Source organism: Sus scrofa, chromosome 2 (genome assembly GCF_054392235.1).
Source record: "Sus scrofa isolate SSC_HxYL_T2T_F1_AM1 chromosome 2, Sscrofa_HxYL_maternal_Yorkshire_Landrace_v2.0, whole genome shotgun sequence".
Taxonomy (NCBI): domain Eukaryota; kingdom Metazoa; phylum Chordata; class Mammalia; order Artiodactyla; family Suidae; genus Sus; species Sus scrofa.
Genome location: NC_139384.1, coordinates 5,569,175 through 5,595,786, shown reverse-complemented (window position 1 = coordinate 5,595,786; position 26,612 = coordinate 5,569,175). Strand labels below are relative to the sequence as shown.

Below are 26,612 nucleotides of genomic sequence, written 5' to 3'. Positions count from 1 at the left end.
CATCCTCACTACCCTCCAAGGAGGAAGATACAACTGAACTCCCGCAGGGGAGTTCTCAAGGGCAGCCCTGGCCCTCTGCTGAGTGGCACTAGGGGTGCGGTGGGTTGCACAGGACCCAAAATGGAGGGCAGGGGAAGCCAGTTTTATTGAGCAGAGTTCTCAGGACCTGGGTTTGGGTCTCCCCTGCAGGAGGCAGGACCCCTAAGTCTGCTCCCCTGGGTCCTGGGCCCACCTGCGCCCCCACCTGTGGCCTCCAGCAAGGGGAGGACCCTTATTTGGCAAGAGATGAGTATGTGAGCAACTGTCCACTGGCAGGTGGAGGACAGATGGCAGGAGGAAGAGAATGGGCCACCACAGGCAGTGTCTCCCGCCCTGAGCAGCTGAGGACAGGCGCTCCAGGGCCAGGCCTTCCTGCCCTCAGCCCTGGCTGGCCTGGGCCTGCCCTGGCAGCACGGCATCTTGAAGGCTTGGGGTGTGGATGGTTGGCTGCCAGTCCAGGGCAAGGTCACTCAATCTCCAGGATGAGGTCGTCCCCCTCCAGTGTCATGTCTGTGGTCACGTGGACCTTGCGGACAGTGCCCTCCATGGGCGAGGTCACCACAGTCTCCATCTTCATGGCACTGAGCACACACAGCGGCTGGCCCTTGGCCACCTTGGCCCCTGCCACCACCTTGATGTCTATCACCTTCCCAGGCATGGGTGCCCCAATCTGGCCCTTCACATCCTTCAGGGCCTTGGGGTGGAAGTGCATCTCCTAAGGCAGGGCAGAGGGAACGTGAGACGCCAGGCCCTGCCCAGCCCACCCCCTGGCTGGCCCCAGGGGAGCTGTACCTTCATGGCCTGAGTGTCCTTGACCAGGATGGATCGCAGCTGTCCGTTGAGCTCGAAGAAGACCTGCCTCTGGCCAGCCCGGTTCAGGTCACTTATGGCCAGGGCTTTGATGTGCAGCGTCTTGCCCCGCTCCAGCTCCACCTGCAGAGAGGAAGTGGAGGCTCAGAGCTAGGGCTGGGGGCAGCTTGGGGAGAGGCGCTCTCTGACCCAGTCCCAGGGAAGCCTCCCTCCCCACCCTGGGTCTCAGCGCCTCGACTGTAAAGGCCTAGCGCCCTGGTCTCTTTAAGGTACTTTCGTGAACCCACAGCTATGAGGCCAGGTACAGCCAAGCCAAAGCCTGGGGCTCTAGCTGTGCTGGGGTCCGTAGGGGATGGCAGGGGTGCCGGGGTGGAGTGCAGAGGGGTGCCAGAGCCACTGACCTCAAACTCCTCTGCAATTTTGGGTCCCTGCAGGAAGAGCCGGGTACTGAGGCTGTCTAGGGGCCCAAAGGTGGCAGTGAAGTCCTTGAAGTGGGCAAAGACGTCGGGGTACATGGCTGCTGAGAGCACATCCTCCGGGGTCACCTCCTCCCCGTGCCGTTCCGTCAGCTCCTTCTCCAGGGCCTGCAGGTCCAGGGGAGGGAGGGAGGCTCCAGGCCGCCCCTCCACCCTTGGCAGGTCCTTTAGTACCTGGGGTACAAAGCAGAGGGTCAGGCCTGAGCCCTGCACCCCCCTCCCCCACACCACTGGGCCTGCCTTACCTTGGAGCGAAGGGGCTCAGGAAAGCCCCCATGCGGGGTGCCGATGTAGCCCTGCAGGAACTCCACCACTGAGCGGGGGAAGGACAGCTCTTCTGCCTGGGCCTCAGCCTCTGCCCGACTCAGCCCATTCTGCACCATAAACTGGGCCAGGTCCCCCACGATCTTGGAGGAGGGTGTCACCTGAGGAGAGGGGCCCCCTGGGTTAGGGGGCCAGGCACTTTACAGCGGCCCAGAGGCAGGGGTGAGAGCACTGGGCCTGGCTCACCTTGATGAGGTCACCCAGCATCTGGTTGGCCTCCACGTAGGCCTTCTTGACCTCCTTGAACTTGGAGCCGAGCCCCATGCTGTGTGCCTGGAAGTGCAGGTTGGTGTACTGGCCTCCTGGGATCTCGTTCTCGTACACATCCGAGTTGCCAGACTTCATGGTGGCCGTGCAGTCAAAGGCTGCGTACAGCCCCCGGGCCCCCTCCCAGTACTCACTGTAGTCAAACACGCGCTCCAGGGGCACCCCTGCAGTCAGGCCAGAAACAGGACAGGGCTTGGAAATGCGCTGGGCTCCCAGGTGCTCCTCCCAGAACCCCAGGGCCGGCTCAGGCCCCATCGCAGACGTGGGTGATAGAAGGCAAGGCCAGGCAAAAGCATTTGGATTCTAGGACATGCCCGACTCTGCGGGGGACTGGAGCTCTGCAGGGGGATGGCCATGGGCAGCTGCTCTTCATACCTGTGTCCAGGGGAGTCCCTCGGGTACAGGCCACCAGGGCCCCCAAGCTGGGCTGCGAAGTCATTCCAGACATGGAGTCGGCTGCCACGTCGACCACATCGGCCCCAGCCTGGGCACAGGCCAGCATGGCCGCCACGCCCGCCCCTGACGTGTCATGGGTGTGGATGTGCAGCGGGAGGTCGGGGAAGCGGTCCCGGAGGGAGCTGACCAGCATGGTGCAGGCGGCTGGCTTCAGCAGCCCTGCCATGTCCTGAGGGCAAAGGGGCAGAGAAAGACAGGTGAGGCGGCGGCATGACGGGTGCCTGGCGGGGGAGATGAGGGTGTGGTGGGGAGACTCCTGGGGTGGGCCGGGCAGCCCAGGCACCTTGATGCACAGGATGTGGGTGCCAGCTCGCACCAGCTCTTCAGCCAAGTCCATGTAGTACTGCAGCGAGTACTTGGTGCGGCTGGGGTCGGCCACGTCACCCGTGTAGGAGATGGCGGCCTCCACCACACCGCCGGCACTGCCCACCGCCTCCATGCCCAGCAGTAGGTTGGGCAGGTAGTTGAGGGAGTCAAAGACCCGAAAGACATCCATGCCATTCTCCTTGGCCACCTCGCAGAACCTGAGTGGGTAGGAGAGCTCGGGTTAGCTCCTCCCGCAACTTCCTTTCCTGGCTCCGGCCCACTTACAGCGCCTGTGGAGTAAGATCCGATGGTCTGGCCTGGCAGGGACGCACCCACAGAGCTGGGAGGGGGGCTGCTCAGAACGTAACCGTAGAGTGAGGGAGCCTGGGCTGGGCAGGGTCGCCCCAGAGGCCTCTGGCAAGGGGCAGGGCTGTCCTGTCCTAGCCACGTCAGTGTAGCTCAGTCCGCCCAGCTCAGAAGACTCAGCTGGGGATTCTTTGCAAAGGACGGGCAGGCAGCTAAGGGAGACGGTGAGACCTAGGTTCCAGCCCCAGCTCTACCAGGTGGCCTGGGACCAGCCATCTGCCTCCTAGGGTCTCCACTGGAAGCCCTTCTAGTTCTCTGATTTCGCAGCCCTTGCTGGATACAGCTACTGAGAGGCTTGCTTTCAAGCCCACGGTGGGGAGCATGGGCCACCACATTGTGGCCTGGCACCTGCCCGGCCACACAGCGCAGTGTCTGCCCACCCACTCCAGGCTCACTTGAAGACCACATTGTCGGGGTAGTTGGTGTAGCCCACGGCGTTGGCCCCCCGCAGAAGCATCTGGAACGGGATGTTGGGGATGAGCTCCCGGAGCTCCTGCAGCCGCCGCCAAGGGCACTCATACAGGAAGCGCATCGCAACATCAAATGTGGCTCCTGCACAGGGAGCAAGAGGCCCAGGTCAGCCCTGCACGTCCTGGGGAGCCTGCCACACCCTGCAGCTCTGAGCCTGAGCCTAAGACTCTGGCCCTGAGACCAGGCCCTGCTCATCTTCAGGGTCGTTCACATCCCAGCCCCGACCCCTGCAGACTCTCTCCTTGGCTGATCTCCTGGGACAGCTCAGGCTGTGTCCCCCCAGGCCCCCTTTCCTAGCCCCCCCTTCTCTGTGCTGTAATTAACAGGTGTCTCTTCTCTCAGACCCTGAGCTGCCTGGGTCTCATGCCCGGCACCAGAGTGGGCGCCAGTCATTATTTGCTAAAGCAAGGAATGCTGTGCTTTGTTCAGTTCTTAGTGGTTCCCTAAGTATGGACATCCCGAGCTTCCCTGGGGTGCCTGAGTGGCCTGCCTACACTGTGGGTACCATGTCCCATTCCCCCTCCAGCCTACCTCCCCAGTTCTCTATGCTGAAGAGTTTGCTGAAGTTGTGGGCGACGTAGGGGGAGATCTTTTTGAGGTCGTGGGTTCGCACACGAGTGGCCAGCAGTGACTGGTGGGCGTCCCTGAAGGTTGTGTCCATCAGCAGCAGCCCCTGGTGGTTCCGCACGGCTCGAGCGAAGCCCTCGGGACCCTCCCGCAGCAGGATGTCTCTGAAACCAGCTGGAGGCGGGCCTAGGGCAGACTGGGCATTAGCACTCATCCTGCAGACGGCGGCCCCCTCTTTGTTCGCCCATACGAGCTGGCAGAATGAATCTCACCTACCTATGGGCACCACAGGGACAACAGGGTCCGTGGGGCTGGGGTTGGCCTTGACAGGAATCGGGGTGGTTGGGCCATTCACCATGATATGTCCTGGGGAGAGAGCGGGCAGCTGGTCAGGCAGGATGGGCAGTCAGAGCTGAGGGCAGGAGGGAGTAGTTGTGGTCAGGGATGGGCTGTTCCTCCAGGATCCCTAGTCTTCCAACTGGCCCCTGTCCTCTCCACAGCCAGGGTCTCCTGGGTCCAGGCAGTGGGGACCTACTGAGGGCCACGTGGATGGAAAAGGGGGCCTCTGAGATCAGGAGCAAGGAGGGTGGGTGGAGAGGAGGGTGAAGCAGAGGAGGAAGGTGCAGGACCAGGCTGAGGACAGGGGCAGCGGGTGCTGGGAAGCTCTCTTGTGGGGGTGGGGCAGAAGCAAGGCGCCTGGGAGGGCAGAGGAGGGCAGTCTGGGGCCGGACCAAGGTAGTGCAGCAGCTTCTGGGCCCGGTTCTGTGCAGGCCGCAGCTGGAACAGCTCCGGGTTCTCGTCGATGAACTGGGTGTCCACGGTGCCTGCCAGGAACTGCTGGTTGTTGAGCACGTTCTGCAGGAAGGGGATGTTGGTCTGCAGGACAGAGGTGGGTGGGAGGGTGTCACCGGGCAGCGCGGGCAGGGAAAGGAGGGGCTGAGAAGCCACCCTAGGCTAGCACTGCCTCCCCGGTTCCCCAGGACTCCACACTGAGGTTCAAGCCACCCCATCTCGTCACCACCCCCACCCCCACTGTGGCAGAGCCCCCTGAGCTGCCAGGGGTCTGAGCCCGTTCTTTGTCCTTGCTCCCCCTGGAGCACGTCCTGAACCCCACCTCCTCCTTCCTCCAGGATCTGGAAACAAGCACCTCACCCTCCGGCGGCCCGGAACACGGATCAGGCCTTTCCCACGGCACCGTGGCATGAAGCAGCCACCTTCCTGCCCACCTTGCCACGCTTCTTCCAAGAGGCCCTACCTCCTCCCCCCTGACAGCCATGCTTCTGAGGTCCCTCCTGCAGTTAAATCCTGTGGGCACCTTCCCACCATCCTCTTGCCAGCAGCTCCCACCTGGATATTCTCCCCCTGGGCTTCCATGACATCTTGCTCCCCTCCTTCTCCTGTCCCCACTGGGGGCTCCTCCCACCCCTGCAGGATGGAGTTCTCAGGGCTGTCACCCAGCAGACTCTCCCTGGGTTGCCTTGTCCTGAGGCTTCAGCTCCAGACCCAGGCACCTCTCCTTGTGTGACCCTCACACAAGCTCAAGCCCAAAGTCAGCTTCTGTCACCCAGTCCTTCTCTGCCTCCTGGGGGTGTCTCGCCACCTACCCAGTTACCAAAACCTATGCTCCATCACCCACGCCTGTGTCACTGGTCAAGCCAGACGACCTACCACAACCATCTCTGGACTGTGAAGCCCTTGTCCACAGGCCATGCCTTCTGCCAAGCTTCCTTGTCACAGCCACCTCTAGTCACACCAAACTTGATTTGTGCCCTCACCTTCCACCCCTCTGCACCTGCCTGGCAGGCCAGAACTCGAAGACCTCATCTGTCCTCATCTGCCCTCATGGTGGAGACGGACTCTCCCCTTTCTAGGACCCTGTGGGATCAGCTGTTGGAAAGGTCCCCCGTCAGCCTCATCATCCTTTGCTTGTCTGCATCCATCATGTGGCCAGGAGCGCTTGAGGGGCAGGGGTGCTGCCTGAGGGACTCGTGTCCATGTGCTCTGTGCACAGGCGTCCTCGGTTCTGCTCATTAAACAGCTGAGTGACAGCCTCAGGCGGGGCCAGAATAAGTCCAACCTCTCCTAGCCTGGAAGCCGGTGCTAGGAGAGATGCCCTAAGACTTCAAGGCCAAGTGGATGGGATTCCAGTGCGCCTGTGCCTATGACCGTATGGCTACAGCCTGGCTGTCACTTCAGAGAAGGCAGCTCTGTGTATCATCCATTCAGGATCCCTGGTGGCACCTTCAGGAGGTCCAGGCCCAGTATGGGCTGTTGGGCCCTGTTGCTACTCTGAGAGATCCTCCCTGTCCCCCCAGGGCTCCCATCACCTGGAGGCTGGGATTGCGAAGGGCACCCGCCCAGCATCCCACAGCTTCCACTGCATTGCCTGGTGCCTGTCTGCACCTGAGACTAGTCCATGCTCCGCTGTAAGAGATGTGGACCTTTCAGCTGGGCCAAGGCATGGCACGGGAAAGGGAAAACCACTTCAACCATCTAAAGAACCTAGAATCAGGCGGGGGTGAGAGGATCTTCGGAGCCCCCCCCATCCCACCCTGCACTCCTCTTTTATAGACCCCTCCCTAACTTTGAAGGATCTGTCACCCCATCTGCTGTCTGTGGGGGAGTAAGCTGCATGGGGGCAGGGACCAGGCCCATCTGGTTCCTGATGTACGGGAACCCCCTGCTCATGGTGGACACGAGTGCACGTGTTTAGAGGAAGTGAAAACACTTTTTATGGGGAGAAAAAAAACAAGGCAGTATCTGATGCCACTGCATATCAGAGTTGACCCGAGCTAGGATCCAGCACCTTCATTTTACAAATGCAGGAGCCTAGGCTCAAGGGGTGGCAACAGACTGGCTTTCCAGCTGCCAGGTGGCTAAGCCCTTCACAGGCTGCCTCATTTCTTCTCTCACCCCACGAAGTCGTTACAATTAAGACCCATGGCCAAGATAAGGAAATGGTTTCAGCGGTTAAATAACTTCCTCAAGGTTACCTGGTGCACCAGGCAGGGTGAGAATTCAGTCTGTTTCCCTGAGAGATGGGAAAAAGGAAAGAGGCAGGGAGGGACCTGAGTAGCCGGAGGACCAGGGATACTTAGGGGAGGAGGTGACTTCCCCTGTGTTCTGAATGGGCAGCCACAACGAAAGACCAGTCGCCAACGTGGTTCTGAGCCCTCAGCACTCCCACCTAAGCCCCGGATTTCAGAGGCAGAAAGCCGGGAACCCAACGCCCCCCCGTCCAGGGAGCCCTTTCTCTGTAGAGCCGAGCTTGTCTGGGACACTCTTCCAGGGAAATGACCCGGGCGCGGCAGAAGGGGTAAGGGGGTCTGCCGACACAGCCAGGACCACTGACGCACAGCTTCAAACAGCGTGCCACCGCCGGCCTGCTGGGAAACCGCGCGGCGCAGACCAATCGGGCCGGAGGCGGAGACCGGTTGGCTCCCGAGCGCGCCAGGCGGGGCGGGGCGGGGCGGGGGAGCCGGGGAGGAGGGAGGGGCCGGCAGCGGGGGCGGGGCACGGCGCCAGCCCGGAGGCCGAGCCCTCTCGGCCCCACCCCACGGGAGCCCTGCCGGGGGGCAGCGCCCCGAACCCTCCCCTCTCCCCCCGCAGGGCCTTGCCCGTTGGGGACCCTCCACGTGACTTGGTGATGCAGGACGGTTATGACCTTCAGCGTGTGTCTGCGAATGCGAGGGTCCCAGCAACAGTGCGGGTTTGCACCCGGCCCTGCTGGTGGGTGCGGGGACGTGTGGGTGTGTGGGCATGTGTGGGTGTGTTGGGGAGGGTGCCCAGCGACATGTGACAAAGACTCTCGTCTCTGGGAGATGGTGAAGGGGCCCGCGAGCTGGCGCTTTGTCTGGCTGTCTGCAGAGTGACGGTTCGCGCAGCGGCAGCAGGCGCCCGTGCGGTGCAGGATGCCGGGGCGCCAGGGTGGCCGGGGGCGCGCGCGCCTGTGCCGGGGTGAGTGCGCTGCGGCTGCGCTGGGGGGCTGCGCGGCGGGTCCGCGCCGGCCCGGGCCTCGGGCGTGACCAGGAGCCCCCCGTGGGTGCTGCAGTGGCCGCGCGTCCCGGTGACCTCGGGAGCCAGCCTGGGCCCGGGTGGATCTCCGCGCCCCTACCCGTCTGCTCTCCACGTGCGTGTCCGCGGTGCGCGTGCTCGTTGGCGCGCACCCGCCTGCCTTTCGCGGCTGCTGCCGCCGCTGCCGCTGCCGCGAGCCGCGCCGGGAAAAGGTGCCGGGAACCGAGAGAGCCCGGGCCGCGGGCCCGAGCGCCATGGGCCGGAAGGCGCGCCGAGGGCGGCTGGTCAGCCCCGGGCCTCACCCCCGCGGGAGAGCCGCCTGGAGTCGGCGGGGGCCGGCCGGGCCCACGGGGAGGCCCGCCCGCGCCCCCTGAGCTACGGACACCAGGTGAGGGGGCCGCGGGGGACCCCGTGGGGGTTGGCCAGGGAGGGGCAAGGGGCCAGGGAAGGGTTTAGGGCCGCACCTGCCCGGGCAGGGGAGGGGATGGCGCCGAAGGCATACTGGCGATTCCAGGGGATGCCGGGGAAAGGAAGTTCCGGGACCCTCCCTGCTCTCATGGCCACCTCCGCTTCCTGCTTCATGCCTCACCTTGTCCCCAGAGCCAGGACTCCCCCTAACTGCTTGGGAAATGTGACCTTTACTCTGGGGGGCCTGGCCCTGCAGGCCCCAGCCTTCTCTCAGCCTTGGGGGACCCCTTGGGCCTTTGACCCTGACCCACCCCTAGGCCAGCCTCTGGAAGCTGGCCCCTGAGACTGGGCCCCCGGGGGCAAGCGGGCACCTGTGCCAGCCTCACCTGTACCTGGGCCGTGACCCTTCCCTACAGGGTGCGCACCATGGCCCCGCCACTCCTGCTGCTGCTGCTGGCCAGTGGAGCGGCTGCATGCCCACTGCCCTGCGTCTGCCAGAACCTGTCCGAGTCACTCAGCACCCTCTGTGCCCACCGAGGCCTGCTGTTCGTGCCACCCAACGTGGACCGGCGCACAGTGGAGCTGCGGCTGGCTGACAACTTTATCCAGGCCTTGGGGCCGCCGGACTTCCGCAACATGACAGGGCTGGTGGACCTGACGCTGTCTCGCAACGCCATCACCCGCATCGGGGCCCGCGCCTTCGGGGACCTGGAGAGCCTGCGCTCCCTGCACCTGGACGGCAACAGGCTGGTGGAGTTGGGCGCCGGCAGCCTGCGGGGCCCCGTCAACCTGCAGCACCTCATTCTCAGTGGCAACCAGCTGGGCCGCATCGCGCCTGGGGCCTTCGACGACTTCCTGGACAGCTTGGAGGACCTGGACCTCTCCTACAACAACCTGCGGCAGGTGCCCTGGGCCGGCATCGGTGCCATGCCCGCCCTGCACACCCTCAACCTGGACCACAACCTCATCGACGCACTGCCCCCGGGCGCCTTTGCCCAACTCAGCCAGCTCTCCCGCCTTGACCTCACCTCCAATCGCCTGGCCACATTGGCCCCCGACCCACTCTTCTCCCGGGGGCGCGACGCCGAGGCCTCGCCAGCCCCCCTGGTGCTGAGCTTCAGCGGGAACCCCCTGCACTGCAACTGTGAGCTGCTGTGGCTGCGGCGGCTGGCGCGGCCCGATGACCTAGAGACCTGTGCTTCCCCGCCGGGCCTGGCTGGCCGCTACTTCTGGGCAGTGCCCGAGGGCGAGTTCTCCTGCGAGCCACCCCTCATCGCCCGCCACACGCAGCGCCTCTGGGTACTGGAGGGCCAGCGGGCCACGCTGCGGTGCCGGGCCCTCGGCGACCCTGCGCCCACCATGCACTGGGTCGGCCCTGATGACCGGCTGGTCGGCAATTCCTCCCGAGCCCGGGCTTTTCCCAACGGGACCCTGGAGATTGGGGTGACGGGCTCCGGGGATGCAGGGGGCTACACCTGCATTGCCACCAACCCTGCCGGCGAGGCCACAGCCCGTGTAGAACTACGGGTGCTGGCCTTACCCCATGGAGGGAACGGCAGCACCGAGGGGGGCCGCCCGGGGCCCTCGGACATTGCAGCCTCGGCCCGCACTGCTGCCGAGGGCGAGGGGACGCTAGAGTCTGAGCCAGCCGTGCAGGTGACAGAGGTGACCGCCACCTCGGGGCTGGTGAGCTGGGGGCCAGGGCGGCCGGCGGACCCTGTGTGGATGTTCCAAATCCAGTACAACAGCAGCGAGGACGAGACCCCCATCTACCGGTGAGGACGAGCTCCGCGGTCCGTGGCCCCAGCCTCGCCCCAGCCGCCTCCCTCTGAGCCCTGCTCCTCCCTCTGGGGCTCAGCCACCTCTCCTGCTCCTTCTCCCTCCTTGGGGCTTGCACACACCCTTCCTCAGCTTCTGAGCTGCCTGGGGGGAGGTGGGGCTGCAGGGGAGGGATGGGGAGGCACGGGGTGGCGGGGGGTGGAGGACCTGTGCCCAGCGAGGTCTCTCAGGCTTGGCAGCGCAGGCGAGGCGCGGGGCTTGGTGTCTGTGTTTAAGCACATGGGCCTGTGGCATGTGCCCCTCTAGCGCCTCCGCAGCTGCCCTGGGCCTGGGTGCCAACGCGCGCACCTGTCTGGCCCCTCGCCCTGTCTCCAGGGCCACACATGCCTTCTTAAGTGAACACACAGTCCCACGTGGTCCCGGGGACCTAGCGCGCGGGGTGGGCTGTGAAGAGTGCTTCGCGGCCCAGTGGGTGTGGGGAGGTGGATGTGGGGACGGGGCCTGGACCCCGACGCCTGGGCTCTGACTACCTGTCCTCACCCACAGGATCGTCCCAGCCTCCAGCCACCACTTCCTGCTGAAGCACCTGGTCCCCGGTGCCGACTATGACCTCTGCCTGCTGGCCCTGTCACCTGCCGCTGGGCCTTCCGACCTCACGGCCACCAGGCTGCTGGGCTGTGCCCACTTTTCCACGCTGCCAGCCACGCCCCTGTGCCACGCCCTGCAGGCCCACGTGCTGGGCGGGACCCTGACCGTGGCTGTGGGGGGTGTGCTGGTGGCTGCCTTACTGGTCTTCACTGTGGCCTTGCTGGTTCGGGGCCGGGGGGCCGGGAATGGCCGCCTCCCCCTCAAGCTCAGCCACGTCCAATCTCAGACCAATGGAGGCCCCAGCCCCACACCCAAGACGCACCCACCGCGGAGCCCCCCACCTCGGCCCCAGCGCAGCTGTTCCCTGGACCTGGGAGATGCTGGCGGGTGCTACGGTTACGCCAGGCGCCTCGGAGGGGCCTGGGCCCGACGGAGCCACTCTGTGCATGGGGGGCTGCTCGGGGCGGGGTGCCGGGGAGTGGGGGGCAGTGCGGAACGGCTGGAAGAGAGCGTGGTGTGATGGGAAGGGAGCCAGCCCGGGGCGGGCTGCACAGGGCAGAGGGCGTGGGGTGGGCAGCCTCCTGGCCTGGTGGATCAGCACTGCCTAGAGCCCCTCCCACTTTTACCCTGGGTACCTCAGGCCCCCTTTTGCTTGGCAGGACAGGGGGCCCGTTCCCTGGTTCTGGCCTCCAGTCGGGCAAAAAGGGACAGGTCCCTGTGACAGGTGCTCATGGCCTCTGAGGCAGGGGCTGCAGCCACCAAGTGGAAGTCTTGTTTTTCTTTATAATAAAATTACTGGGGACACCTCAGTGCTAGTCTCTGGTCTTGTCCTGCCAGGTTCCCTGAGAAGGGGGGTGGGGACACAGGGGCCAGTGGAGGCACAGACAAGATGGGGTCAGCGCGGGGATACCAGCCCCGTGGAAGTGGCCCCAGCAGCCTGGGGTGTCCTCGGCCCAAGAGCGCTGTGGGGACCAGGTGCCTTTGTGCTCCGTGCCCGCTCTAAGTGCAGAGAATGCCCCTTCCGGGCAGAGCATGAACGGGACGTCACGTCCTCACGTAGCATGGGTGTTACGGTGCACAGGGCCCAACAGGAGCAGGTAGGCGATGCTGCAGGCCTTCTGGGCAAAAGGACCTGGGCTGCCAATGCTCTTACGCCACTAGAAAGTCCCCATGGCTCCCACTGGTGACAGCCTGTTCACCACCTGCCAGGGCATCCTCTGGATTTGTACAAAGTCATCCCAAAAGGTTGGAAAGGGCTAGGAATCCCACACCCTGCTCTCAGACCAGGACCCCCTGGAAGGTTCCTATCGGGGGTGCAGGCCCTGAGGGAGACCTCTCAACAGCTGCACTGATGCCCCTCGTGGCTTTGCTCTTGCTGGACACCCGGGGCAAACACCAGGGGGCACCCATGCCCATATGGCCACCTCCAAGAACCACAGTCTTGGGCGGTGTGCCCTGCCCTGCCTCCTGGCCCAAGTTCCCGTCAGCTTCTGGCCCAGGCAGGGCCTCCCCAGCAACCATGCTCCCGGGCGCCAGCTGGAGGCGCCAGTGCTCTGAACACACACTCCAAGGCACGCGTGGTTCTCCCACAGCATCAGGCGCACCCAGAACATACAGCTGCCCGGGCCCCGCTGCAGAGAGCAGGTGTGGCACCCAGGCCGCGGCAGTGGACCTGTGCTGAGGGGTGTGGGGCATTGCCACGTGCGGCCACAGACGGCAGCCCGGTGAGAGCTGGTGCAATACAGTGCGTGTGTACACAGTGTGTGTGTACACGTGTGCAGGCCGAGCTCACACACTTGAGGTGTGTAGAGCGCTGACACACAAGTGTGCTCCCCCCCCACCCGGAGCACGTACCTGCAGGTGGCCTGAGAGATTCTGGTTTAAATAAAATGAAATAAGGTCTTCAACAGGGAGGGGCCGGGAGCGAGGGTGGAGGGCGGGGACGGGCTGCGGGTGGCAGGCGCAGGTTGGCGGGGGCGAGGCCGACTCTGCGGGCACATCTGGGGAGGACGCTGGTGCCCAGGAACAGGAATCACACGTCCTGCACTTCTCCCGCCTCCCTCTGCCCCTTCACGGCCCCGTGGCCCTGTCTCCCTTCTCCACCTTCCAGCTCTAGGCTGGAGGCCAGGTGGAGGGTCCGATGGCCCAGGGGCACCACCACAGGGGCCAGCCGGTTCACCAACAGGACCACACAGAGCCACAGGGGCAGCAAGTGAGGGGTGCGTGGCCACCACCCACTGCCCCGGCCACCCCGCAGATAAATCAAGCAACGAGAAGTGGGCTGAGCACCCGGTGTCACGACACGTCCCTGCCACGCGTGCAGGAGACGTTCCTGATCTGGAGCCCTGACGCTCCTTGAGGGCATGCGGCGACCCCATAGCACCAAGGGAACGGGTGCCCCCGAGATGTGGGCCAGGTGGCATCGGCCCACAGGCTCCTCCCTCCCACATGCTTTTCCAAAAGGCTTCTGCACCCAGGGAGCTCCTGCCAGGACAGGCCATGGAGTGCGTCGATAGGAGGGGAGTGACATGGGACTGAGAGGACACCGAGGGCCACATGCCCCAGACCCACTGCCCAGCCTGGACAGAGGCAGGGCCGGAAGCAACCGAGTTGGAGAAGGCGGTGCTGAGGGGCCCTCAGCCACCAGCTCACCTGCGTGCAGCAGGCGGGGTCACAGCCTCTGCCCTGGGAGAGCATCCCTGGGACTCTCAGAAGAGGAGGAGTGGGTCTGCCGGGCAGCCAGCATCACGTGGGCCAAGCCCCGTCCTCCTGCTCCTCCCACCTCACAGGGTGCCTGCCCGCAGCGTCTGCCCAGGGAAAACCCACGGATGCAGGGACGGTGCTGGCCTCCAGGACAAGAAGTCACACGGCTGTCATTTCACCTCCAGCTACAGACACAGGTCACAGGGCCCGACCCAGGGGCCAAAGGACATTGCAGACTTCAGCCTCTCACCTTGACGCCTCGGACTCGGAACTCGGCAAGGGCTCTGCTCATCTTGGTGGCGGCCGTGGGGTGGTCTTTGCCGTGGGCGATGACCTTGACCAGCAGGGAATCGTAGTGGGGGGAGATGACAGCTCCTTGGAAGGCAGATGCGTTATCCAGACGGATGCCCATGCCCTCCCCACTCCGGAACACCTGCGGGGAGAGGCCAGCATCAGGACCCGGGTCGGAAGCTGGAGCCGAGACGTGTCCCCTGGCGCGGTGCTGAGGCCCGTGCACCAGGGTCCACAGGTCAACCCCAACGCTGGCAGCGAAGTTCTGCTTAGTTTCTGCCAGCAAGCCCAGGGGCGCCCCACCATCTCCAAGGGCCACACAGTCACTGCTTCCTCCTCCCCAGGAGGTGCAGGCAGGGAAAGGCGGCGGGACAGGGGACAGGGGACATGGGAGGACGTGCCTGCCAGCCCCAGGGCTCCAGGCCCAGCACTTGGAGCTGCAGAGCCTGCGAGCCCAGAGGAACTTGGGCAGGTGGGCCAGATCCCCAGGGCTCCCAGCCTGCTGGCGACAAGGACGCTGTGGGACAAGAGAGGGGCAGGCCAAGGGATCTTGGTTTATCGTATACAATGACGGGGAAGGCCTCCGTGCCCCCCGCACCTTCCCTTCCTTCCAAGTGGGAGGAAGAGGGAGACGGGCAGATGAGAAAGAGGGGAGCCAGGAGGAGGGCCAGAGGCAGGGACCCAAAGGCCCAGAGAGGGGAGCAGTGACAGGGCAGAGGGACCACTCTTGGGGACACACAGGGGCTCCAACAGTCCGACTAGGAGGGGCCACAGCATGGGGACAGAGGCTTGGGGTGTGAATGTCTGCGGCAGGGGCAGGAGCGCCTGCACAGGGTGGGGGACCCTGTGAGGCACAGGTCGGGGAGCCGGGCTGGGGGACACCCACTGCACCACACATTTCGTGTCTAAGGGACGCAGGCCTGTGTTCGATAAAAAGGAACTTAATGAAATATTTAAGGGTGAGCACTCAGTTGTGAGCAGGAACTGCCAGCTAAAAATATTCTGTGGTAAACCAGGCTCGGAGGAGCCAGGCCTGGAGGTGGAGGGGGAGGAAGGCAGCACAGCCTCCCCGGCCGAGGGCAGAGAGTCGGGGGCTGCCCGCTGGGTGGCACGCTGGCCTTGGGGCTGGCCCCCACCTATGATTTGGATCCTTCCAGAAACTGAGTCCTGGAGGCAGCTCTCTGCCTCAAGCCAACCAAGCTCCACAGGACTTCTAGAACCCAGAGAGCTCCCCTTCCCTCCCCCACCCCCAGGTCACTGTCTCTGGAGCTCAGTACCGGCTGCAAACCACCCTGGCCCTCCTCCCTGGGCTCCTGTGCGTGTCCTGCTTCCTCAGAGGCTCAGGCCAGATGTGGAGGCAGTAAACCAGCAGAGCTGGTGGCAGGACCTGGATCTGGAGGGGTTCTTAGCCAGGGCAATGGAGGCCCAGAGGCTGCGGCGGGCCAGGGAGGCGGCTGCAGGGGGGCCCGCCCTGGCCCTCAGCCCCACAGCCAAGCCTGCCCCTCAGGGTCCTCCCTGCCCCCCACATCCCCGACCCCCTCATTCATCCCTGATGGGTCCCTTGGCCCAGCCTGTCCCCTCCACTGGGACATCCTGCCGCTGCCCCTTTGCTGCACCCCTGGTTACTCCTGCCCGCCCCCAGACTGAAGGCAGGACAGAGGCCAGGAGTACCACCCGGTGGGCAGCCAAGCTTGGTTCCTTCCAGAAGACAGAGCCAAGGGCCAAGCTTTTTCCCCCCCGCGACCTTGCACTTGGCTCCACCCAGCTGGTCTGCTCCCCTTTGGGTTCGGAGAGACGCGCTGGTCTTCCTGGCCTACGCACGTGGCCCTCTCCCGGCAGACGCTCTCCCCTTACACTGGCCACCGCCCGGCTCCCGCGTCCTCAAGCCAACTTCCCATCAGCAAGCGCGGGGTCTCCTGCACCGCCCCGGCCACAGGCGCCCCCGGAGCAGCAGTCCTCGCGCACCGAGGGCGGCGGTGGGCTGGCGGGAAGAAGCCCTACCTCGATGCGGCCAGTGTCGGGCTGGAAGCTGCGCGCGGGGTCCTCGGTGGTGACCCGGCACTGGATGGCACAGCCGTTGATGCGGATGTTCTCCTGCCGCAGGCCCAGGTCGGGCAGGCTCCGGCCCTCGGCCACGTGGATCTGGGCGTGGACCAGGTCCACACTGCGGGTGCGGGAGAAGACGGCAGCAGGCGGAGAGCGTGAGGCGGGGCTGCGGGGGGTGGGGGGCGGCCCGAGGACCCGAGCCCGGCCTCCTCCCGCGCAGACCACCGCCCGTGCCATCGCACTTGGTGGGAATGAGAGCACGGCAGCCAGGGAGGGGCAGCTGAAACCCCGCACCTACCTGCTCTTGCACCCCCCAAACGCTCCTCCCACACCCTGTCCTGGGGGCTCTTTGTCCTTCTGCCTCCCCAAACCCTCCCCTGGTCGAGCCTGGGTTTGAAGCCTCAGACCCGCATTCTTACAGGTGCTACACCGCGGGAGGTGTGGGGAGGGGTCACCGCGAGAGAACGGGGGTGTCCCCAAGGCCAGACTCACGGAAATGGGGCCCCCACTGTCGGAGGGACCAGAGGTGGGCACCAGCGTGGTCAGGATGCCACCCTGCCAGGACTGTGTTGTGGCTGGGCTTGGGCCCAAGACCCTCGCCCCGCAAACAAGATCTTAGAGTACAAAGCTCCCCAAATGTGCCTGGTTTTCTAAGCCCCAGCCTTGCCGACGGCCGCACTCCCAAGGACAGCAACAAATCCAAGGAGAGCAGCTGTTTAAAAAAAAAAAAACTCAAGGTTTTAAATTTACTGTCACTGAGGCTTGTGGTAAGGACAGCCTGGAAACTACACTGGCAGCTTCTCCTCAGTGTTTCGTGGTTCCTGCTAAACCACTTCACAGTAGTGACAGCAATCACCACGTATCGCCACGTCCGCGGCGTGGACCATGGCTGTGCGCTTTCTGGGCTTTGGCTCCACAATAAAGCTCTGAGAGTCACTGCCATTCCCATCAGAGGAGCCTGAGGGTCAGAGGAGCGGCGGCTCACCCAAGCGCTAGGTGGCCAGTGACCTGGGAGGCCTCCTCAGCCTGATCTGTGTCTGTCTGACACAGAGCCTCCGCTCCCGAGCAAGCAGACGTCCACCCCTAGCACAACAGGCTCAGGGGAGGCTTGAGATGGCTGTCAATGTCACAGCAGCTTGACGGGGAAAGTCTCACGGGCCAGAGCGCAAGGCTGGTGCACCTGCCTCAACTCAGCCTTTACCTTGAGGGAGCAGGGGCTCTGGAGGCTTCCACGCACCTGCCAGCCAAAGGCAGGCGCCTGGCAGCATCCTCGCTCAGGTGGGGTCAGGGGTGGGGAAGGAACCGTCAGGAACGTTCCCTGGTGAGAGGGACTGGCCTAAAGCCAGGGCGTAACACTTAAATGGCTCAAACCATGTATCTTGAAGTTCCTCTTGTGGCGCAGTGGAAATGAATCCGACTAGTAGCCATGAAGATGCAGGTTCGATCCCTGGCCTCAGTGAGTGGGTTAAGGATCCGGCGTTGCCGCAAGCTGTGGTATAGGTCACAAATGCGGCTCAGATCTGGAGTGGCCGTGGCTGTGGCGTAGGCCGGCAGGTGTAGCTCTGATGTGACCCCTCGCCTGGGAACCTCCATACGTCGCATGTGCAGCCCTGAAAAGAAAAAAAAAAAACCGTATCTTGGCGAGTTGAGTTCGTGCTGTGGTGCAATGGGACTGGCAGTGTCCTGGGAGCACTGGGACACAAGTTCGATCCCCGGCCTGGCACAGTGGGTTAAGGATCTGACATTGCTGCAGGTGCGGCTTAGGTCACAACTGTAGCTCAGATCTGATGCCTGGCGGGAGCTCCATATGCTGCAGGGCAGGCAAAAAAAGCCCCCCCCCCAACCTCCAAAAAACAAACAAAACAAAAACATATCTCAAAACAATGAAAGGCCATTTTAATTGTTTATAAAATGGGCAGAGTTTGGGGAATGTCTACACGCAATGCATGTGGGAGAAAATGGTACAAGCAAAATCTAGAAAGCTCTTTCGGCGAGATGTTGCTTATCTGCCCCTCAGGGACTCCTACTAAAGGTGGCCTCGCAACTCTTCAGAGAGGCGGGCAGAGTTTATTTAGGAAGAATAATGGCCTCCGAGAATGCCTTAGACAAATATTCAATTTAAAAAGTAGAACAAAAGCTGTAATCAAACATCTCAAACTATTGATACAGTCAAGTAAATAAAGACGGAATTTAGCGCAGGCATAGGAGGGAGAGCACAGGGCTGGAGAGGACCAGCTGTGTGACCTCGGGCAACTCTCTTAACCTCTCTGAGCCTCCGTTTCCTCATCGGATGAATGGGGCTGACGGGCCCCTTCCTCCAGGGAGGTCAGGGTGGACAGCACACAGGAACCTCCTCAGCATCCTGCTCCTGAGGGGTAGGGCTCTGACTCATTTTTATCTGCTCCTTTGTGCTACTTCTTACAATAACCACCTCGGGCTTTCAGAGCAGTAATTTTGGTAAGAAGTAAGAACGGGGATCCCTAACTGTTCTCTGTCAGTGGACACTGAGCTGAGCTCCTGGCCACCGGCTCCCTAGGAGCCACCTGATGTGGGTTTTACACAAGATGGGGAAGACGCCGCCTCCTGTTTGTAGCTGCAGGCTGGTCCCGGAGGCCGCCCTCTGCCCCCTCGGCCCCCGGCCCCGCCCCTGGCCGGCCCCGCACTCACTCTGTGATCTCCTCGGTGACTGTGTGCTCCACCTGCAGGCGCGAGTTGACCTCGATGAAGTAGTGCTTGCCGTGCTTGTCCACCAGGAACTCCACCGTGCCCGCGTTCTCGTAGCCCACCTGCGGGGCAGCCGGGTAAGCAGGGCTGCAGCCGCGGGAGCCCCACAGGGACGAGGCTCACCCACCAGGTCGGCTCCACAAAGGAACAGACTGCAGCAGCCCTGCCTCAGCTGACCTCAGGCAGCCCACCTGCCTGAGGCCCAGGGAGGCGAGTGCCCAGGACCTGCAGCTGGGCCCCATCCAGGCCATCTCCTCCAGGCCTCTGCCAGGAGCCCCTGACGGCTGCACCCCGTTTGTCCAGGTGAGACATGAGCAGACATTCCTGTCCGCCCCAGACTCGGTGCCTCCCACGACCCCAACAGCTCCTCAGCCTTCATGCCCCACCGTAAACACCCTGGCCTCGCGTGGACGCTCTTCTTATTCTTAGACGGTCTTCAGAAAGAGCTCCTCTCTCCTCCCCTCTGGCCACAACCCAAAGAGTTGCCATTTGAGATGAACCAACAGCTGAAGCTCTAACTCAAAATACAACCCTAATTCCAGTTTCACTTCTGGTCCCACCGAAACCACTAACTAGACTTCACTTGGCTCCCTCGAGTCTGTTCTACGATGAGACACGGCACCAGCCAATAAATAAGACCAAACTCAAGGCAAGAATAAGGAACCAAAATTTCAACTATAATCAATCAGACCCTAACGAAGGCCCCACATCACTGTGGCTGAAGCCTCACTGCCGAGTGCTGACCCTGGCTTTCCCTTAGGGGAAGGTTACAGAAGCATCCGTGGTCTGTGGTCCGGGGGCCCTGGCTGTCTGAGAGCCTGGGGGAGCTCAGCTCTGGAAGGAGAGCGGGCCCAGGGGCCCACCCGGCTGCTGGGGAAAGCAGGTCTGAAAAGATAGATGCCCACTAGGGGCTCTGGGAAGGGCCGGCAGAGGCAGGGTGCCTGGGCTCTGAGGGGGGTGGGGGCAGGAGGGCACAGAAGAACAGAGAGCAGGACCCCTGCTGCAGCTGGTCCTGGCAGGGCTCTCCTGGGCCAGGCCTGGGGCAGGTCACTCCATGCCCCCAGAGCAGAGACAGGCAGAAGGAGGACCCGAGGAGCAAATGGGTTACAATAAACGTGACGTGTGAGGACAGCTGAGACTGAGTGGGGAAGAAATGCCTTCGTTCTGTTCCTTAATCTCCGCGGAACCACTGACTCCCAGTCCCTTTGTTCCAGGGTGCGCTGGTGCCACGGAGAAGCCCCGTCTATGCGGAGGCCACTGGGGGAGGCCAGTGGTTCTTTCCCTCCTCCTCTCGGGCTCTCTGCTCTCCAGGCTTGGCCTCTGGGCCGGGTGCATCTGTGACTGCACAGCGAGGATCCCAGGGGGGCCCCGCACCAGCCCTCTGTCCTCCCTGCTCAGGGCTGGCCACCTCCGGCCCCAGTGACCACTGGCCCTGAGGCTCATGCCTTTGGAACAGGCTCTTTGTCTCCATGAGGACAGGGGCCCATACCCTTGGCTTTCAAACTCTGTCCCGAGAGCCCCCGCTCCGCACCTGCTTTGCAAGTTTGACGGAGTCACTGGTGAGCCGGGTCCGAAGCTGGGGGTCCAGGTGGGCGGCAGGGGCGATCTCCACCACCTTCTGGTGCCGCCGCTGGATGGAGCAGTCCCGCTCGTACAGGTGCAGGACGTTCCCGTACTGGTCCCCTGGGGCGAGGTAACTGGGCTCAGTTCCCATCCTCAACTGGCGACCTGCCCTGCCCCACAGCCCGCCTCCCGGCAGGGGGGTGTCTTCCTGAGAGACAGCCCCTGCCCCACTCACCCAGGATCTGCACCTCGATGTGGCGCGGCTTCTCGATGAACTTCTCCACAAACAGCGCCCCGTTCCCGAAGGCGGCCAGAGCCTCCGAGTAGGCCCGGGTGTAGTTCTCCTCCAGCTCCTGGGGTGGGGGTCGGGGGGCAGGTGCAGAGAAGGAGATCAGTGGGCCCGGGGGCTCCGTCACGCCCTCTGCGTGCCCCACCGGCTCCCAGCGCCCCGACCCTCTGCGGCCCGCAGCCCTGGGCTCCTGCTCACCTCATAGCTGTGCACAACCCTCATGCCGCGCCCCCCGCCCCCATAGGCGGCCTTGAAGATAATGGGGAAGCCGTAGGTGTTGGAGAACTCATGGGCCTCGTGCAGGGACGTGATGGGGGCGTCTGTGCCGGGGACCACGGGGACACCTGTCGGAGGGCAGGCAGGTGAGGCCTCAGGGACAGGTGGAAATCTGGCCAGAGCCCCCCAACCCCCGCGCATGCTCACCTGCGGCGATGGCGATGGCCCGGGCCTCCACCTTGTCTCCCATCTTGCGGACCACCTCGGGGCTCGGCCCGATGAACCGGACGCCCGCATCCTGGCAGGCCTGGGCGAAGTCCGCGCGCTCGGACAGGAACCCGTAGCCAGGGTGCACGGCGTCCACGTTGTTTTCCTGGGGGCGGGGGCGGTGTCAGGAGAGCGGGGCGCCCCTTCGAGCCCTTCGCACAGGCCTGATGCAGCCCTGCGGCCCTGGCGCCTGCCCCACCTCACTGGCTCCTTTCACTCACTCATTCACCACCCCTTCGGAGAGGCTCACTGCCAGCGGGTGCACAGGACCCGGTCCCGCCCTCAGGCGGCCCCGCCCGGCCCGGCTCACCTTGGCCACCTTGATGATGTCTGGGATGTGCAGGTAGGCCTGCACCGGGGCGAGGCCGCGGCCGATGAGATAGGCTTCATCGGCTTTCTGCCGGTGCATCTGGCCGGTGTCCTGCTCTGAGTAGACGGCCACCGTGCGGATGCCCAGCTCCGTGCAGGCCCGGAACACACGGATGGCGATCTCGCCTGGGGGAGGCGGGGCAACGGGACGAGGAGTGAGTGAGATCCCCGGGCCGAGAGAGGCGGCCGCGGGGGCGGGGCTGGACGCCGGCTCCTCCCACTGGGCTCACCTCTATTGGCCACCATGACCTTCTTGATGGGCTTGTACTCCAGGCGCCGGACATTCGGGGAGGCGGCAGGGGCAGTAGAGGTTCGGCGGATACCCAGGAGCCTCAGGCCCCCGCGGACAGTTCGGAACTTCAGCATCTGGGGAGGGAAGTCAGAGCCTGGTTAGAGCCGCCCGAGCACAGAGGGTCCTCGGGAAGAGTGAGGGTCCCGCCCCAACCCCACGTTGGCCCCACAGGAAAGCCAGGACACTGCCCGCCTCAACTCCTGGCCAAGCCCAACATTCCCTGTAGAGCTGACTGGCTGTAGGGAAGGGAGCAAATTCAAACCCAAGTGGCATTCCAGACTTATACTCTAATTTCTAAAGCACCACACTTGAAGCTTGTTTTTCTTTTTTTCTTTTTAGGGCAGCATACGGAGGTTCCCAGGCTAGGGGTCAAGTGGGAGCTGGGGCTGCAGGCCTACACCGCAGTCACAGCAACTCGGGATCCGAGCCGCGTCTGCGACCTACACCACAGCTCACAGCAATGCTGGATCCTTAACCCACTGAGGAGGCCAGGGATCGAACCTTCGTCCTCATGGATACTAGTTGGATTCGTTACTGGTGAACCACAATAGGAACTTCCCACACAAGTTTTAAAGCAATTTCAGGGAGTTCCCGTCGTGGCTCAGCGGAAACGAATCCGACTAGGAACCATGAGGTTGTGGGTTTGATCTCTGGCCTTGCTCCGTGGGTTAAGGACCTGGCGTTGCTGTGAGCTGTGGTGTGGGTCGAAGATGAGACTTGGATCTGGCATTGCTGTGGTCCTGGCGTAGGCTGGCAGCTACAGCTCCGATTAGACCCCTAGCCTGGGAACCTCCAGATGCCGAGGGTGCGGCCCTAAAAAGACAAAAGACAGAAAAAAAAAAAAAAAAAGCAATTTCAAGGCCAGCCAGAGGCCCTGTAGGACCAGGGTGTGTATCGTCAGTGTGCCCTCTGCCCAGCAGAGCAGCCAGGCAGCCCCAGGCTTTGGCACCTTCGTGCCCCACCCTGACGGCTGTCCCTCCCTCAGGGTTCTGTCTGGCTGGGCAGTGAGGGTGACAACGGATCTCTCCAGGAGCCGACTGCAGCAGTACGCTCTCCCTCAGGAATAAGAGCTTCTGCTCAGTTGAAATGCAGACTTCTTCGGACTGCAGACACCTCCCTTTCTGCAAGGCTACTAAGTAAATTCGTCATGAAAATCTGATGAGGACAATAAAAACGGCCAGACACAAAAGTGCACGATTCCACTTAGATGAGGCTCCTAAAGTCATCAAATTCATAGAGACAGACAGTTGCGGGGGTGGGGGCACCCAAGGGCGGTGGGGGGGGGCGCTGGGGAGTCAGTGTTTAAGGGGACAGTTTTTGGAGCATGATAATGTGTGAAAATAGAATGTGTACATGTATGTGTAACTGGGTGTCCATGCTGTGCAGTAGAAAAAAAATCGTATTGGGGAAATAATTACTAAAAAAAAAATAAGTAATTATAAAGGGGGCAGTTTCGAGTTTTCAAGATGAAAAAGTTCTGGAAATGGCCAGAGGTGATGGTTGTGCAACACGGCGAATGTCCTTAGCACCAGTGAACTAACCGTACACTTAAAAACAATTAAGATGGGAGTTCCCGTTGTGGCGCAATGGTTAACGAATCCAACTAGGAACCAGGAGGTTGCGGGTTCGGTCCCTGCCCTTGCTCAGTGGGTTAAGGATCTGGTGTTGCCGTGAGCTGTGGTGTAGGTTGCAGACGCGGCTCAGATCCCGTGTTGCTGTGGCTCTGGCGTAGGCCAGTGGCTACAGCTCCGATTAGACCCCTAGCCTGGGAACCTCCATATGCCTTGGGAGCGGCCCAAAGAAATAGCAAAAAGCCAAAAAAAAAAAAAAAAAAAATTAAGATGGCAAATTCTGTTATACAGATTTTATCACAATATAAAGAATTTTTAAAATAAACAACTGAGGGCAACTTACATTCCAGAATGTAGAACATCATCAGACCCACCCAGCTCCGTTTACACGTGAGGAAAACCAAGGCCCAGAGGAGTTTTAAAAGATGCCTTCAAGGTCACACCGCTGTTACAGCAGAGCCCGAACTGGCACATGGTCCTTAACCTCTGCTCCAGCGCCTTTATTGAGCTAACCATGTGATGTGTTTCTTAGTTAAGTTTAAATGTTCAACGCGACAATTTTAACTAAGAAACTTAAAAATACATTCCGTGAATAAAAGGTATTGCACAAACCTCAGCATTGTATTATGACTGACAAGATGGAGAAGAACCCTAAAGACCAAGTAGAAAGAAAAAGGAACAAAAATAAATAAATAAGGACTACATAGAAGAGAAGAGGAGGGAAGGGGTCAGACCAGGGGAGAGCAGGAGGCCCATCCAGCCCCCCCCAGGCACGGCCCCAGGTGAGGGCGTCGAGAAGGAGGCAGGAAGGCCTTGGCTCCCGCAGGAGGTGGACCTGGGGAAGGAGAAAAGGAAAAACCAGACAGAAAAAACAGACAGGATCGTTCAGATCGTGATGAGGGCCTCGAGGACAAGAAAACAGGTAACATTTTGTGAATAACGGGGGGGGGGGCGCATGTATTACACAGGCCTCTCTGAGGAGGGCACTGATGCAGAGACCTGAGAGGAGAGAGGCAGCAAGCCACGCACAGATCTGACCTGCAGGGAACGTGCCCCGAGCAGATGTAACAGGAAGAAGGAGCTGCGAGTGTCCGAGATCCGGTCTCAGAGCTGGGGGCAGGGACCCTGGGCTGCCCTGAGGCTGAAGGGGGACGGGCCAGGCTCTGGGGACAACCTCTTCACACAACCTCTTCTGGTGGCAGAGGGGGCATGGCCTGCTGCAGGTTGGAAGCGGTGTCTGGGTTGGGAGCAGCAGGGACGGAAGGAGGGGGCTGAGAGGGAGACACAGTGCCTCTGAGTTGGGTGGGAGCAGAAGGGGCGGGGGTGGGGGACTATCCGGGGGTCCCCCAGGCAAGACTCTCTGAGAGCCACCGCAGAAGATGAGGGGAAGGTGAAACCAGGATGGGGGAGGGGGTGGACGTGACCTCCCCCGTCTCAGGAGAGGCCAGTCTGGAAGTGGGGATGGGCCGCAGGAGAGGTCAGAGCCAGGTGGGAAGCCTGTGTGCGGTCCAGCAAAAGGATGGGGTTGAAGCCCTGGGCCTGGGGTAGACCCACCAGGGAGAAGACGGCTGGAGCAGAAGCCAACAGGGGCCAAGAGGGGGGTGGGAGGTGGGCGCCCTGGGTCAACCCGGCAGCATGAATTTGGGGGAGGGGAGCCTCCCTGGGCTCCAGCCCCTCTTCTAAAACAGAGAACCCCGCCCTCACCTGTTAATGCAGAGTGGACCGACCTGGCAGGCTCCCGGGTATGAGGGGTCCAGACTAACATCTCCAGCAGGAAACGGCCCTCATGTGCCTGCCAATGGGTGTCCTGCCACAGATGCCAGCCTGAGTCTCATGGGCAGACACCACGAGGCAAACCCTAAATATGGGGCGTTTGTTCCACCAAACTGGCCTGTACTCTTCACACACGTCAGGGGTCATGAGAGACCAAGACGAAAGAGCTCCCAGGTTAAAGGAGATTGCAGAGACAGAACAAATGCACCCATGAGATCCTGGGCTGGATCCTAGATTTCAGCTGTGCGAAAGGACCTTAGGGGGACAGGTCTGCAGGTTAGAAACGAGCCCTGTGTCAGTGTTAGTTGTACCGCGGTTACATCAGAGCACATCCTCTTTCTTAGGGGAAACACTCAGGTGTTTAGGGGTTAAGGGCATCGTGTCTGCAAATGACGCTCAAATGGTTCGCAGGAACACGTGGTCAGTCGTATCTGGGAAATTTGGGTAAGGGTGTGAGAGAATTCTCTGTACCGCTTTTGCCACTCTCCGGTGGCACACGGCACAGAGCCACACTGCAGCTGACACGATGGAGTCCCCCCAGGACCCCAGGGCCTGCTCACAGCAGGGGCCACTCTGGCCTCAGAGTGGAAACATCTGACTTCACGCCTTTCTGAAAGCCTGTGAGCCTCGAAGGGATCCCGGGATCCCGCTATCTCCCCCTCAGGGGTCTCCCAGCAACACTGAATCCTCTGCACCACCTTCCACCTTCGGACAGCACCACCCCACCCCACACCCTGCCCCCAGGGAAAGGCTTTCCCAGGAGAGCAGCAGGGAGCAGGCAGGCCTGGAGGTCAAAGGCACACACACCAGACACACCAGGAAGCAGGGAGGGACACGAATCTCCCACTCGGCCTGGGCACCAGATGCTTGCTCTGCTCAGAGCTGCAGGCTGGATCTTGACCGCCTGGAGGCCAAGGAGGAAGCGCCCAAGACACCAATCACATAGGGTCAAGTCAAGAAAAGGCAATGTGTCCTCCAGGACAGGTGCAGGGGCAGAACAGTAGGCGCAAGTGGCTAATAAACTGTTAACAGTCCCACCTCACCAGAAATCACCACATTCAAAAGAGAACAGGCAGGTGCTGCTTTGGCCTATGAACAGAGCTGTGAATAAGCAGATTGCATGCTGCTAAGGCCTAAGGCGGGTGGAGGGGGCAGACCCGCAGGCGTGGTCTGGATGTTGGGGCAGTTCTCCGGAAAGGAGTTTGCAAAACCTATCAAAAGCCTTTAAAAATTTATGCCCCTTGGCCAGGTCATTACCAATCTAGGAATCCAACTCAAAGAAATATTCTAAAATGGGAACCAAGATGGATGCAGAAAGATGTTCAAATCAGCATTATTTACAATAGCAAATGATTAGAAGTCACTTAAATCACCAACACTGGGGCATCAATACACACATTACACAACCATTAAAAATGACTCCACAGTTTCGATGACATGGGACATGCTTATAATATGCTTTATAAGACGATAAATAATACGATCCCATTAATGATTTTTTGTTGGTGGTGGTGGGTTTTTTGTTTGTTTGTTTGTTTGTTTTTGGCCACACCAGCAGCATATGGAAGTTTCTGGGCCAGGGGCTGAATCTGAGTTGCAGCTGCAACCTGTGCCACAGCAGCAGCAATGCTGGAACC

General features: G+C 61.9%; 3 protein-coding genes across 7 annotated transcripts in view; 1 reads left to right on the top strand and 2 right to left on the bottom strand.

Annotated features, from left to right (window-relative positions):
- Positions 1-121: 121 nt before the first annotated feature.
- The window catches only part of PC (pyruvate carboxylase), a 107,323-nt gene continuing 80,832 nt past the window's right edge, over positions 122-26,612 (bottom strand). For all 4 annotated transcript variants that reach the window (NM_001444329.1, NM_001444331.1, NM_001444330.1 and 1 more), the window contains 20 exon segments: positions 122-754; positions 832-972; positions 1,251-1,499; positions 1,571-1,750; positions 1,836-2,080; positions 2,292-2,541; positions 2,656-2,896; positions 3,440-3,596; positions 4,047-4,268; positions 4,359-4,448; positions 4,814-4,958; positions 13,825-14,007; positions 15,867-16,029; positions 18,579-18,697; positions 20,167-20,318; positions 20,434-20,551; positions 20,686-20,831; positions 20,911-21,076; positions 21,281-21,465; positions 21,570-21,705. In NM_001444329.1, coding sequence (NP_001431258.1) covers positions 506-754; positions 832-972; positions 1,251-1,499; positions 1,571-1,750; positions 1,836-2,080; positions 2,292-2,541; positions 2,656-2,896; positions 3,440-3,596; positions 4,047-4,268; positions 4,359-4,448; positions 4,814-4,958; positions 13,825-14,007; positions 15,867-16,029; positions 18,579-18,697; positions 20,167-20,318; positions 20,434-20,551; positions 20,686-20,831; positions 20,911-21,076; positions 21,281-21,465; positions 21,570-21,705 — 3,537 coding nt within the window. In that variant the 3' untranslated portion in view covers positions 122-505.
- LOC146405041 (uncharacterized) lies at positions 7,076-8,626 on the bottom strand. Of its 2 annotated transcripts, none has more exons than XR_014836823.1 (2): positions 8,561-8,626; positions 7,076-7,113 (listed from the first exon to the last, which is right to left on the bottom strand). XR_014836823.1 is itself a non-coding variant. In XM_085010736.1 (2 exons), the coding sequence occupies exons 1-2, from the start codon at positions 8,350-8,352 to the stop codon at positions 7,101-7,103; spliced, it is 927 nt and encodes a 308-aa protein (XP_084866862.1). In that variant the 3' UTR covers positions 7,076-7,100. The 2 variants fall into 2 exon arrangements, 1 of the variants encoding a protein (XP_084866862.1); XM_085010736.1 differs by lacking the exon at positions 8,561-8,626 and adding an exon at positions 7,439-8,352.
- Positions 7,563-11,680, top strand: LRFN4 (leucine rich repeat and fibronectin type III domain containing 4). The gene is made up of 3 exons (XM_021082774.2): positions 7,563-8,484; positions 8,921-10,279; positions 10,830-11,680. The coding sequence occupies exons 2-3, from the start codon at positions 8,931-8,933 to the stop codon at positions 11,389-11,391; spliced, it is 1,911 nt and encodes a 636-aa protein (XP_020938433.1). The 5' UTR covers positions 7,563-8,484; positions 8,921-8,930; the 3' UTR covers positions 11,392-11,680.